The 13515-nt window shown below is 41.2% G+C and overlaps 2 protein-coding genes across 6 annotated transcripts in view; one reads left to right on the top strand and one right to left on the bottom strand.

The window, feature by feature from the left end:
• LOC308080801 (uncharacterized protein) overlaps positions 1-3772 on the top strand; it is a 5093-nt gene extending 1321 nt beyond the window's left edge. Inside the window, exons 2-3 of one of the 2 annotated variants that reach the window (XM_080422806.1) lie at positions 88-151; positions 391-3772. In XM_080422806.1, the coding sequence (XP_080278932.1) occupies positions 148-151; positions 391-2081 (1695 nt within the window). In that variant the 5' untranslated portion in view covers positions 88-147 and the 3' untranslated portion in view covers positions 2082-3772. Of the gene's footprint in view, positions 1-87; positions 152-387 lie in introns of both variants that reach the window. The other variant, XM_080422805.1, reaches the window with a different exon arrangement.
• A 131-nt stretch (positions 3773-3903) lies between these two features.
• Positions 3904-12482, bottom strand: nfkbiz (nuclear factor of kappa light polypeptide gene enhancer in B-cells inhibitor, zeta). 4 transcript variants are annotated; one of them, XM_080422801.1, is made up of 10 exons: positions 12270-12482; positions 11260-11369; positions 9861-10582; positions 9375-9480; positions 8279-8425; positions 7611-7674; positions 7014-7183; positions 5994-6104; positions 4737-4904; positions 3904-4465 (listed from the first exon to the last, which is right to left on the bottom strand). In XM_080422801.1, exons 1-10 carry the CDS (start codon positions 12343-12345, stop codon positions 4427-4429), a joined length of 1713 nt encoding a protein of 570 aa, XP_080278927.1. In that variant the 5' UTR covers positions 12346-12482; the 3' UTR covers positions 3904-4426. The 4 variants fall into 4 exon arrangements, with proteins under 4 accessions (XP_080278927.1, XP_080278928.1, XP_080278929.1 ...); XM_080422802.1 differs by having other exon boundaries at positions 11272-11369; XM_080422803.1 differs by having other exon boundaries at positions 11260-11365.
• Between the last annotated feature and the right edge of the window lie 1033 nt (positions 12483-13515).

Here is a 13515-nt window from a genome sequence, read left to right as displayed (position 1 = left end):
CACACACACACACACACACACACACACACACATGTATTGATGTATTCATTCATTCATTCAAATCATTTTACCACTGTGTTTCTTCAGGTAAAAGAATACACGCAACATACACAAGGTGGAAAACAAGGTACACGGTGACGGAACACAATGGGTGAGTTGTTCTTTTTAGATATTTTTTGGTCAATTTTGATAGTTAACTAAACAGATAACACTCACGTTTTTTGTATAGGAAATCATACAAAGAATTTAAAGTGGAATGAAATTCCCATCCATTCCCATCACCACCTAAATATTTGCTTTGAGCACAAACTGCTTGCTTGTCATATTATTTTAGTTCATTCAGCAGCAGCAGCTATAGTTCATGTATCTTCATATCATTTGTGTCAGCAGCTGGATCTGATGTGCGTATTGTGCTTCTGGGCAAGACCGGCGTGGGCAAGAGTGCCTCTGGGAACACCATCCTGGGCACAGAGGAGTTCGTCGAGGAATCCTCACCTGTATCGGTGACCAGCCAGTGCAGGAAATGTGAAACCAAAGTGTCGGGAAGAAAGGTGGTGGTGGTCGACACGCCCGGGCTCTTTGACACATCACTGACCAATGAGGAGATGAAGGAGGAGATTGTGAAGTGCATGTACATGACCGTACCCGGTCCCCACGTCTTCCTGCTGGTGATCAGGCTGGGCACGAGGTTCACCCAAGAGGAACAGATGACCATGAAATGGATTCAGGAGAACTTCTCCAAGCAGGCTTTGAAGTACGCATTAGTTTTGTTCACTGGTGAAGACGCCATAGACATACCGGTGGAGGATTATATAGAGAAAAGCCCAGCGCTTAATCAGCTAATTAGTGAGTGTGAGGGAAGGTACCATGCTTTTGACAACAAAAAGAAAGACCGGTTACAGGTGACCCGTCTGCTAGCCAAGATTGATAAGATGGTAAAGGCCAATGGTGGACAGCATTACACAGATAAGATGTACTTAGAGGCCCAGAGAAAGATTCAAGAGGATGAGGAGAGAAAGAGTAGGGAGGAAGAGATGAAACGACAGGAGGAGGAAAGGAAAAGGGAGGAGGAACAGAGGGAGAAAATGGAGGCCATGAAAAAGGAGTTGGAGAGACAAGAGAAACAGAGGCGTGAGGAAGACAGGAAGAGGTTTGAGGAAGAAAACAGAAAGAGGGTTGAGGAGGAGAGAAAGAGGAGAGAGGAGGACAGGAGGGAGTACGAGAGGAGAAGAGAGGAGGACAGGAAAAGGTCTGAAGAACAAGAAAGGAGGAGACTTGAAGAGGAAAGAAAGAGTAGAGAGAAGGAGAAGAAGGAGTGGGAGAAGAAACAAGAGGAAGAGAGGAAGAGGCTTGTAGAAGAAAACAGACAGAGGCTTGAGGAGGAGAGAAAGAGGAGAGAGGTGGAGGAGAGAAAGAGAAAGGAGGAAGATGTGAAACGACAGGAGGAGGAAAGGAAAAGGCAGGAGGAACAGAGGAAGAAAGAGGAGGCCATGAGAAAGGAGTTGGAGAGACAAGAGAAACAGAGGAGCGAGGAAGAAAACAGACGGAGGCTTGAGGATGAGAGCAGACGTGAAGAGGAAAGAAAGAGTAGAGAGGAGGAGAAGAAGGAGTGGGAGAAGAAACGAGAGGCAGAAAAGAGAGAGGAGAAGAAGGAACGAGAGGAAGAAAAGAGAGAGGAGGAGAGGAAACGAGAGGCAGATAGGAAGAGATCTGAAGAGAGAGAAGAGAGGAGAAGGGAGGAAGAGAAGGAAAGGCAAGAGGAGAGGGAGAGGGAGGCAAAGAACAAGAACCCATTCGTTATTCTGGGAAAGGTATTAATGACACCTGTAGCTTTAGTAGGGGGTGCAGCAGTTGGGCTGGTTAAGGCAGTATTGGATGTTCCTGTAGGCATGGTCAAAGGTGCCAAAGAATACTGCGATGATCGTGAAAGGAGAGGTGAAATAGAGGGTACTGATATTCCAGTAGTTATTGTAGGTGCAGCAACGGTAGGTGCAGCAACGGGAGGAGTTGTGGAGGTCGCAAAGTCTCCACTAAAAGTCATAGATGGTGTGACAGATATGGTTGGTGCTCTTTGGAAGTAAATAATCAATCTACTGACCCTAACCACATCGTGGTTTTCTAATCAATGTCATTGTGTGAAAATAGCCTAGTGTGAAATTGTATTTTATGTGTTGACAGGCACCATTGAATCTTTGACACTCTTTAAAATTCATCCTCTGTAACTTTTTCCAATTAAACAAATGTTAATTTTGATCTTACAACTGTTTTTTCTGATTTATAAATCTACTATTCAAGCTGCATCGTTAGCTTGAAGTAGTGGCTATTTTTGGAGTGTGACACAATGAAGCCTCCCTATGAACAACTAAGTCATTAGAGTAAGCAGCTGCCTCCATTAAGGAGACAAAACACACACAATTGTATAATGGGATGTAATATTAAGAATCTCTTTGATCTTGTTTGGAGTAGGCTTAATGATTTACAAACACTTAAGTGTGCATTTACTTTTTTGATTTTGTTATTAAATTACTTTAAATAAAATAATAAATAAAAGTTCATGTATCTGTTCTCCTTTATTACATCCATTAGAATAACATTGTTATAGCGTGGGGTGGGGGAGTTGCAGCGTGAACCCATTTGAACCTCATGCCACCAAGGACCATTAACAACAGTACTTTGGTTGCAGCGTGCCTACAGCGATCGACCCGCCACTGGACCACTATCAGTGGTCATTTCTCCCTACAGTGGGATGCCGATTTGGTCTTTGGTGGGCCGATGACCACTCACCATTCCTCTGATAGCTGGGTATACAATCATATCCACTATACCGAACAATAGGCTGGTGTGGGTACATTTCATACATAGGCATAATCATAATCATATCACATAAGCATGTAGGTCTATAACTTTATCCAGAATGTTTTCAGTTAGGCTACATCTATCATATAAAATGAACTGAAGCTCCTATCTGCTGTAATATCATTACATTATTTCTCACAGATTATTGCACATCTTACAAATACCGACGATTGGTGCAATCAAGTGATATCAAGCTCATAACTCCAGCTATGTTTCATAGCATATATATGTGTGTGTGTGTGTGTGTGTGTGTGTGTGTGTGTGTGTGTGTGTGTGTGTGTGTGTGTGTGTGTGTGTGTGTGTGTGTGTGTGTGTGTGTGTGTGTGTGTGTGTGTGTGTGTGTGTGTGTGTGTGTGTGTGTGTGTGTATCTATACAATATTGGACACTTTCAGCATTTCATTAAAATTGACATTTTCAAGGAAAATAGATAGTACAGTAAAATGTGTAAAGTGATTGCCTTAATCTCAATGTCTAACTACTGTCCCTCCTTGAACTGAAAATTACACGTGTTGCATGTAACCTACTGCATTTTGCCTTTGACAGTAAAATAATATAAGTCTTTATCGATCCCTGTGGGGATATTCAGGTGTCATAACAGCAGCAGCAGTAAGCACGAAACACAGAAGTGAATAATTTGGAGTCCTAGAGACAATATATAACAGGGGTCCATGGTGTAACAAACTTATCAAATTTAATTGTGGGTCTGTGAAATGAAGATGATGAGAATCAGAGACTTAAACCACTGAGTTTACTCAGGGAATCTCTAAAGATTATAAGTTATAGAACCTCTGGCTTTTTGCTGGTTTTGTAGAACAAGATCTCTATTGTTATCTTCTCTATTGTCTGACTATATTAGTCTATGGCCACAGAAGGTGAACACATGGTACCAAGCTAGGCTGAGGCTGTTTGGTTCAGATGCAGTACAATTTAATTCCACTCGGTGTCAATATAGACCATATTATTGCATTTCTCAAACGCTTTAAACATGGACCCATATTTAGCATTGAGTGACCATGCATAAATACACATTAATAATTACATTCCTATTTAAAAATGTCTGTCTTTATTTGTGTCTGTCACACGTATTGTCACCTTTTAAATGCAGTTAATTTGAACAAAATTGCTGATCACCAACATACAGTAAATGTATTATGATTATAGTAGATTATAGTATTTCTCACATTAGGCCTAGAATTACCACTATCAAACATTTCAATAACCTAGACAATCATACCGTGTCCTGTGGAATACCTTACTTAATATAAACAATAAATCAACTTTGATTACTTTTTGACTAACATTCAAACTTAAATTTGTGAGGTTTTTACAGTAAATAACATTTCCACAACATGGTCATGTAAAAAAAACAAAAGGACATTCAAATAATCAAAGATAAAGATACAAGCTTCTCCACTGATCTTCCACTTAAGAAAAACGAAAATAATGACTCACTACTTTGTAGCGAACATTTGAGCATGTTTCATTGAAACGACTCTTCATCTGCCTTATACCGGCAAATTCTCTCGTCATAGCCTGGACTGTCTGACTGACAGTGGTTTTGAACTCGAATCAAGAATGGACATCTTTTCCTTTCAGGATCTGCCTCACCTGTAGTAGATAGACAACACATACCATCAGTTTGAAACCTATACACAACTAGGGATGTACGATTAATCGGTCATCATATTCTGCACATGTACATGAATATGTACACAGTTATTTTAACATTCAGGATTTTACTGAATAGTGTAGTAGGCCTACTGTATATTATACAGTAATACTGCATAGTATAGGGATCGTGGTAGTGACTGTAGGTAGTACTGTATATTATACAGTAATACTGCATAGTATAGTGATCGTGGTAGTGACAGTACTGTACCTTATCACCTACTGGTCCAGTGGGCACCAGCTGAGCAGGAAGCTCATTCTCACTGTTTTTGGTGCTGGGATCAGCGCCTCTTCTCAAGAGCAGCCTCACAGCTTCCACCTGAGAGCTGCGATTCTGCAGAGAACTGGCGATGTGCAGCGCCGTGTTCCCGTTGAACATCTACAGAACACATCAAACCGTTTGCACAATGTAAGAGTGTTTAGTCTAATATAATATGACGTCACTTCACTGTTCTCTCCTCCGCCATTGCACCGTATGCTAGTCCTGTATGTCAGTGTTTGTGTCGGTGCATTCATCGCTTAACACTGCACCACCTCCCATAATAAATTCCTCCGCAATAGTCTTTCTGACTCTGATTGTGTGTGACATGTTTTGCCTTCTTGTGTTCACCTGTCTCAATTCACGTTTGAATCTGCTTTACCTCGGTAGGTTAAATTACACACAGAGACCAATGCATATGGGACATTGAGAAAGCCACAGTTGCACCTTAACATTTACAACAGACCCACTTTAACCTTTACAACAGACCCACATGTTTACAGCAGTAATGCTTACGAATCAGTCTGAATGGCTAGCAAACATGATACGATACATCTGATGGATATTTGCCATCTTACTAGATCTTCCCTAGTAAGTACAATAAATAACATTGACACTGATACACCATCGCACTGACACAGAATATGCTTATTAACCATTTAAGCCCTATATTAAAAAAATCTCAAAAATATAAGATCTATAACCTCGAGCTTGTAGATCTGGTATTTTTTACTTTTTTGGGGGAAATCTTCACCTATAATGACATACCCAAAAATAAGGACGCCAGGGTTAACGTGATTAACCCGTTGAAACCGGGAAATTATCTGTGTCATTTTAGATTTTTGCTATATACGGTATATAGCAACATAGGTTTTTTTCATAAAACTCTTAGGATTTAGAACATTGGTTTAGAACAGTGGTTCTCAAAAATAGCAGATATACAAGCTCAGTTTGTGTCATGCTGCGAGCTTGTACATCTGCTATTTTTGAAGAAAGAAAATCTTGCTCAACAGCAGACCCACCTTAATGTTTACAACAGACGCACCGTAATGCTTACAACAACAGACCCACCTTAATGTTTACAACAGACCCACCTTAATGTTTACAGCAGACCCACCTTAATGTTTACAGCAGACCCACCTTAATGTTTACAGCAGACCCACCTTAATGTTTACAGCAGACCCACCTTAATGTTTACAACAGACCCACCTTAATGTTTACAACAGACAGTGAAGAAGGCTGGTCCAGGAAAATGTGCAAGAGGTCCATGTTGGTCTCCTCAGACGCCATGTGCAGTGAGGTACGCCCACTTTTAAGATCCTGTACAACACGACACACAGAGGTCAGAGGTCAATTGCTATGTCTCGGAAAGGGTCCATGGTGGCTTCTGTTCTTTATGAGTCACTTAAAGGACAAGTCCGGAATAAATAACATATAGGCTCATGTTCCTACTTATATTGATCCCAAATGACTGGCAAATATCTAAACAGATATTATGCTGTTATGTGTTTTGCCATGTCCCGGAAAAGAAGCGCTGTGATTGGCCAGTACAGTCACCTTGATTGGCAAAAAATCATGCCGGAAATGTGCCGAAGGCTCACCCCAAAACATGATTTACGAGACTGTGTGTCTTTACTCACTACTTAAATTAATAATTAAGTTATTCACTTTCACAGAACTTTGTTGTGTCATGGGTAATGTCTATGTGAGCAACCACCGGCCACAAAGTCAGGACCACAACAATTCCTAATGGACAAATGCAGTAAAAGTAACTTATTCAGCTTCTGAAAATGCTGCACATTTTATTGTGACGCATTTAAAACCATGGAACCAAATGGACCAACAGGTTGGTCCATTTGTACGCTCTCTGAGTTATGAGAGGTAAAGGAGTAGTTCACCCAATAAAAATGACATGATCAATTACACACCCCGTGAAGCCTTGAATTCATGGAGATATTTTTGTTTTTGTCGCATTCCTGAGCCAATAATTTGATGACCGGCGGAGTCTCCAGTAGGAGACCCAATTGACCTGCAGTTGAGTCTCCTACAGCTACAGTAGGAGACTCCACCGGTCATCAAATTATTGGCTCAGGAATGCGACAAAAACAAAAAAATCGCCATGAATTCAAGGCTTCATGGGGTGCGTAATTGGTAGAAAATAAGTCATCTTTTGGGTGAACTACTCCTATAATATGGAAGAGAACCACTGGCACCCTCCATACAGCTTACCTGTGTCCCACAGCATGCTCCCATGAGCAGCAGAGTTCTGATGCAGCCTCCATACATCTTGCTCCTCAGTCTGAGCTCCTCTGCCCTGTGTGAGGGAGGAGCTGGCAGACATCTCAGCTCTTTGATCACAGCATTGTGACAAAGCACGGCCGTATGGAGCGGAGTCAGGCCTTATTTTGGGAAAAGACACATGCCATTTACGCTTTGGGACGCTTATTATCCTGAGTCACTTACAATGAGTTTGTTTACAATCACTTGCATAAGGACAAGACAAGACAATTGCAAAGAAGCACACAATGTACACATTATGCTTACTGCCAAAATATAGGAAGAAGTATTTAGGTTACAAGAGTAACTATATGTCTATCTGTCTGTCTGTCTGTCTGTCTGTCTGTCTGTCTGTCTGTCTGTCTGTCTGTGAACAAAATAATTTGAGAAGGGATGAGTATATTTTCATGCAAATGACATAATGGGTCATATATCTGAGGAATGGAGACGTGTAGTTCAAGAGATGCAGGTGCGGGCAGTGTTTGAACCTCCTGGTGTATGTTTTTGTATTCTATTGTACATGTAAAGGTTTAAAAAAGAACCACTTGCCGTCATAATTGACCCGCTCAACATCAGTCGGCTGCCAGCTCCCATTGAGGACTCTGTGGATGATCTAGTCATCGATATGTACAAGTTAGTAAACGAAAAGGCAAACCTGATACGCTACGTCTGATGGATATTTGGCATCTTACTAGATATTCCCTAGTAAGTACAATCAGACAGAGTAGATCTTGTGGATCGACACCAATCGCACAGAATATGACGGCGTAATATGCTTTAACAACGTAACCCCTATAAAAAAAAAGCTCAAAAATAGAAGATCTATAAGCTTGAGCTTGTAGATCTGCAATTTTTGACTTTTTTGGGGGACTTTTTTAGGGCTTACAGAGTCATTTAAGATTTTAGCATTGGCTATTCAAAAATAGCAGATCTACAAGCTCACAGCGCGTCACTTCGTGCCTCTGCTATTTTTGGAAATGTTTGAAAAAAAAACATTTTTGGAAGATTTAGAATAATTTAGAATAGTTTTTTAACACAAATCTTCTCTTCTGGGGGGGCACAAAACATCTTCAGATGGGGGGTCCGCGGTCAAATATATATCATTTTGGGGGTCCTCCTTGGCATGAAAAAGTTTGAGAACTACTGATTCTTAGAGGGCATTTGTAGAATCGGCCTCAGGTCTTTATGTGGTTAAGAGAAATGAGCCTACGGTATACCTGCAGGGTGAGGACATGGCCTTTCTCGGCACACACATGCAGAGGCGAGCGTCCCCAGCAGTCTGCAGTGTTGAGCTGGGCCCCGTGGAACAGCAGGTCCTGGGCAATCAAGTGTTGGTTGGTCGCAGCTGCCAGCTGAAGTGCCGTCTGTGTACAAAATCAGCAATCATTTTAGAGAGCAGCGAGCAAAGGTAATGCAACCATGTTTGAAAATACCTCTAACAGGGTACCAGAGAATCAGGGTGTGAATGTAAAACCTACACATGTAGTGAAATAATGTATTACCTAGTACAGTGGTTCCCATACTGGGGTTCCCAAAATTATTTTGGGGGCTCCCCAGATGATTATTTTAATGTGAAACATTGCCCACTCAACAGCTAACAAACCAACATGCAGTATAAGTGTGTACAGGATATCTGCACATTTATAAAGTTACAATTTAATGACCTTGAAACCTTTTTAATACCAAGTTGGCCAAATTGTCAAATATTACGCAAGAAAGAACCAAACATTTTGAAAGTAGCCGATCTACAAGCGCCTTGTAGTTCGAAACGAAAGTTGAAACATGTGCAAAAGGGGCCGTGATGTGCAATCATATCTCTGTGTTTGTTTGTTAGCTTCCCTCGGACAGACCAGTGTAATGTTTATTTTAAAGTTATAGTATTATTTCAATATATGGAAGACATTAGGGTTCACAATTAATAAAAAACAGCAGTTGTTTATTAATTATTATTGGAGTATCAGTGGCCACTTTGGATACAAATAACATGGCAGCCAACGTCTTTGACTTCATTAGCCAAGATTCTCTGCAAGCATGTACGGCGAGGACGTGCTGTGATTGGCCAGTCTTCAATTTGACTGGCAGTTGGTGCCTTGGCAAATGCCAGGATGAAACTCATTGTCTCCCCTATACATAGTAATACTGTCAAGCCCCTAGCAGGGGCCCCCCTGAGTCTATACATTTATGGACGGATGATTGTTATTGCTTAAACATGTAACTTTATAATTTTGTGGGACTTGATATTCTATATAGTTGTTAAAAAGTTACATAGTGCTGCTTTAATTGAGAATGAATGATAGATAGAGTGGCGAATACCTGGCCTTTGTTCTCTTTCACATCCAGGAAGCCCGTGGCGGCCATTTTACTGGCCAGCACATGGGCCAGGGCCCTCTTCCCCTGCGCCACTGCGATGTGAAGAAACCTGGAGGTGGAAGAAAAACAATGAAGCCTAATTCATACTTTCATATGTATAGGATTTATAGGTCACTCACTGCCGACAAGAACTTCTTGTTTGGAGGTGACACCATCGTGTGGAGTATAAATTAAGCTTTAGGCCTACTATAGAATTGTACTTCAGTTCAATATAAAGTGCCAACATTGACTCAATTATTCTGGTAAGTTTGGTAACGTTTTAATGACTTATCTCTTTGCCGATAGTAGCCGATCTACAAGCTCACAGTGTGCCGCGTTGTGAGCTGGTAGATCTGCTATTTTCGCTGAATATCCGCCATAGAATAGGGGCGCGCTAGGGTTCATGTGGTTAACTGGTTAAGGACCAGACAAACTGAGCAGCATACATACGTGTCTCCGTCTTCATCCTGCGTCATCAGGACCTCGGGGTCCATTCTATCCATTTTCTGGGCTTCCTGGAGTATTTGCCATTGGAAGAACGTCATCTTGCCATCAGCGAGTGGAGACAGGGCACTTGTTGGTGCCGAACATCGCACGTGTTGTTTTGATTGGCCATCAATGAGCGAAGACAGGGCACTGGCCAGTGCTGAACACTGTACATGTTGTTGTGGAAGGCCATCAGCGAGCGAAGACAGGGCACTGGCCAATGCTGAACACTGTACATGTTGTTGTGGAAGGCCATCAGCGAGTGAAGACAGGGCACTGGCCAATGCTGAACACTGTACATGTTGTTGTGGAAGGCCATCAGCGAGTGAAGACAGGGCACTGGCCAATGCTGAACACTGTACATGTTGTTGTGGAAGGCCATCAGCGAGTGAAGACAGGGCACTGGCCAGTGCTGAACATTTCACATGTTGTTGTGGAAAGCCATCAGCGAGTGGAGACAGGGCACTGGCTGGTGCTGAACATCGTACATGATGCTGTGGAAGGGGCACAGGATCATTTTTCGGCCCAGGGGGGAACAGATTCATGGCGCCAGGCGTTGTGGGAGGTGGCGTGCTTGACAGAGCACCTATGGTCTCGTTTGCAGTGACTTCTTTAAGTATTGCAGGGCTAATGGGTGCAAAGTCAGGTTGACGGAAGCGAGGCTTTTTCTGAGGGGGGTTGCATTTCTGAAAGAGAGATAGAGATTTAAAACACAACTAAAGACCTTTCTGTTTGCCGCTGCTTTTGATCAATCCAATCACCAGAGGAAATGTTATCACTGTACATATCTCCACAAACGTTCAATGACAACGTTTTCTGGACCACAAAAATGTTACATTTTAGGAAGTTATTTTATTTTTTTCTCTTTTCTTTTCTCATCTGTATCTATGAATTTTCACTTATTTTGTTTCATACATCCAAATGTAATTTTATAATTGTGTTTCCTTGGTGTTCTTGTTGTTGAAATGTGCTAAATAAAACTGCCTTGCCTTGCCTTACCATATACAATTTAGGCATTAATAAACTCCTAACTTGTAATTCAAGTGTACTGTAGGCTAATTGGCAATTGATTAGAAAGGTTGTTAACTAAATTAAATTAAGTATATATCCAATACCTCTGAAATGTCAGTAAAAGAAAAACCTCTTTGTATTTATCTCTATGAGATTGAAACATGTCAGTTCATCTTTAAAGATTATTTAGGCATTTCATGCTTTTCAGAGAGAAACAGGAAACAGAGGGCAGACAATGAAAGTCGGATTCAAACTTAATACTCTCAAAGAATATAATGGTCTGTGCACTAAATGGTTGCACCATGGCAGGCACCCATGCCAGAAAATGGAATCCGGTGGATTTGTAATGTACCTGTTGAAATACCTGCTGGTTCTGCATGGCCTGGCGTTTCATCATGATGAGTTCTTTCACAGTCTTCCTCGTAATTCCTGGTTGCACGTATCCTGGTGCTCTAGGACTGCCTGTGTGGCCCACATCCAGCAAAAGGAAAATGGAACAGATTAGCTAATGTAATCCTTCATCAAACAGACCTCTCCCCCCATCAGCTGGCTGCTGATATGATTGTATTGTAACTTACAAAACATTTGTGAACAAAACCTTTTAGAGGGAACACTTGGCGTGCTGTCGAAATGTAATCTGCACCACAGGCACTGTTTAACCACTTGAAACCGGATTTACTCTGTTGTGTGTCAAATAGTGAAAATAGCAGAACCTACAAGCTCACAGCGCAAGGTCTCACAACACACAACCTGCTGTGAGCTCGTAGATCAGCTATTTTAGATCTGCTATTTATTTATTATTTCACTTTGAGTGTGGCTGACAGCGGTGCTGTCAAGAGACTGAAATGTGGGTTTTGGTTAAGAGGTCTTTCCTGGTATGCTGTCCAACTTTCTGTCATGTTAATGATTCATGACCTGCCATGTTGTTAAACAAAACAACACCACAGTTCTGCAATTCCCTTAATATGAAAAATTATAAATAAATAAATACAATTCCTAATCAGATTCCAAAGCAGGAATGGAAGCAATTTAAAACAAATAGCCTATAATTAAGCAAAAACATATTTTGCTCATCCATATTTTCTGGATCATGAAGTCTTTGTATGTTTTTTTCTCTGTCAATTGGAAAAGGAGATTTTACCTGGTTAAAGTTTAAATGAATAATATATGCCTATACGTATATATTTCTTTTTAAGTAGGCTACTGTATCTTTATCTTTGGGTTACGAGGAAGTAGGAAGTAAGAACAGTTGGCTTTACTTCTATGAACACTGTCCGAAAACAGCCGACTAATTGCACCGTCATACGACAGAGCATAAATTATTACTATACTATTAAACATAAATAATAAAAAACAACCTACCGAGTCCGAAAACATGTTCACCTCTGTTTGCGTCTCGCTGCTGCACTCTCCCATTTGTCCTACTTGGATTTATCATGTCTAGTCAAACATCTAGGGTTTTGTTTTCCTTCACAACACACCTGCTGTCATTCACCCGTTAGAGAGTAGGATAATAATATTACTGTTCATAGTGTTATTCACAGACCAACGTTCACCCTGTCCTCCATGCCTGAGTGAGTGTGAACAAGGAACCAAAACAAAACATGACACACACACACTAATAGCCGACAGGAGGTGGGTGGGACGAACACACTGCATGCAGCTTCCATCCTGGTTAAAGGCAAAGGCTACTCTTAAAGTTGTTAAAGCTGCAATACGTAACTTTGATGATGTCCTACCGACATAAAACTGTCATGAGAGACCAAAATGTCCAGCACTCTTTAAAGCCGCAGTCTCCACTCTTATCCAGGGTGGATGATAACATGCTTATAGCATATTATGCTTCAGGCATGTTAATGATCAACCAACAGGTGTCCTTGACACTTTATTGTCTCAATGGAAGAGTATAGGGAAACTATTCAAAAATAGCCAAAGAAAGATCTGCTATTAGTCTGCTTATTTTCGAAAAAATGTGAAAATGTGTGCAAATCAAAATGTTTTTAATGCGTTTTTAACCCAAAGCTTTGCTTCTGGGGGTCCCTGAAACAAAATATTTTGAGATGGGGTCCTTGACAAGTTTGAGAACCACTGACCTATTATGACAATTAAATGCAATGCAGGCCGTAGCTCGGCAGCTTTGCACAACGTCACATATAGCAGTATAGATCCAATGGTCAGATGGTGCGTAATTACGCGCCAGCGGCGGACAGGTGCAGACAGGTGCTGCGGCAAGTGAAACACCCTCTTGCATTGGAGTATAAATTAGGTTTGAAATGGAATGACATTGTCTATTAGGTATTGTCAGATATCCCTGTAGTTCCGGGGGGGGAAATTGTTTCAAGGATCCCCAAATTGATATTGGTCTGTGGACCCCATGAACATATTTTGTACCAGGGACCCCAAAAGAGAAGATTTCTCAACATTTGTCAAGATTCAACATTTATATTATATTATAGCTAGCAGATGTACTGTATAAGCTCACGATGTGTCGCATCGTGATGCATTGTGAGCTTGTAGATCAGCTATTTATGAATAGCTGAACAATAAAATAGGGCTTAAACTGATTATCATTTTGCATGGGTTCCCCTGGAACCCGCTCGTGGAACCC

Source organism: Gymnoscopelus braueri (assembly GCF_963280865.1).
Source record: "Gymnoscopelus braueri genome assembly, chromosome: 24".
Lineage (NCBI taxonomy): Eukaryota > Metazoa > Chordata > Actinopteri > Myctophiformes > Myctophidae > Gymnoscopelus > Gymnoscopelus braueri.
The sequence above is the reverse complement of the archived record's forward strand: the minus strand, read 5'-3'. Positions and strand labels throughout refer to the sequence as shown.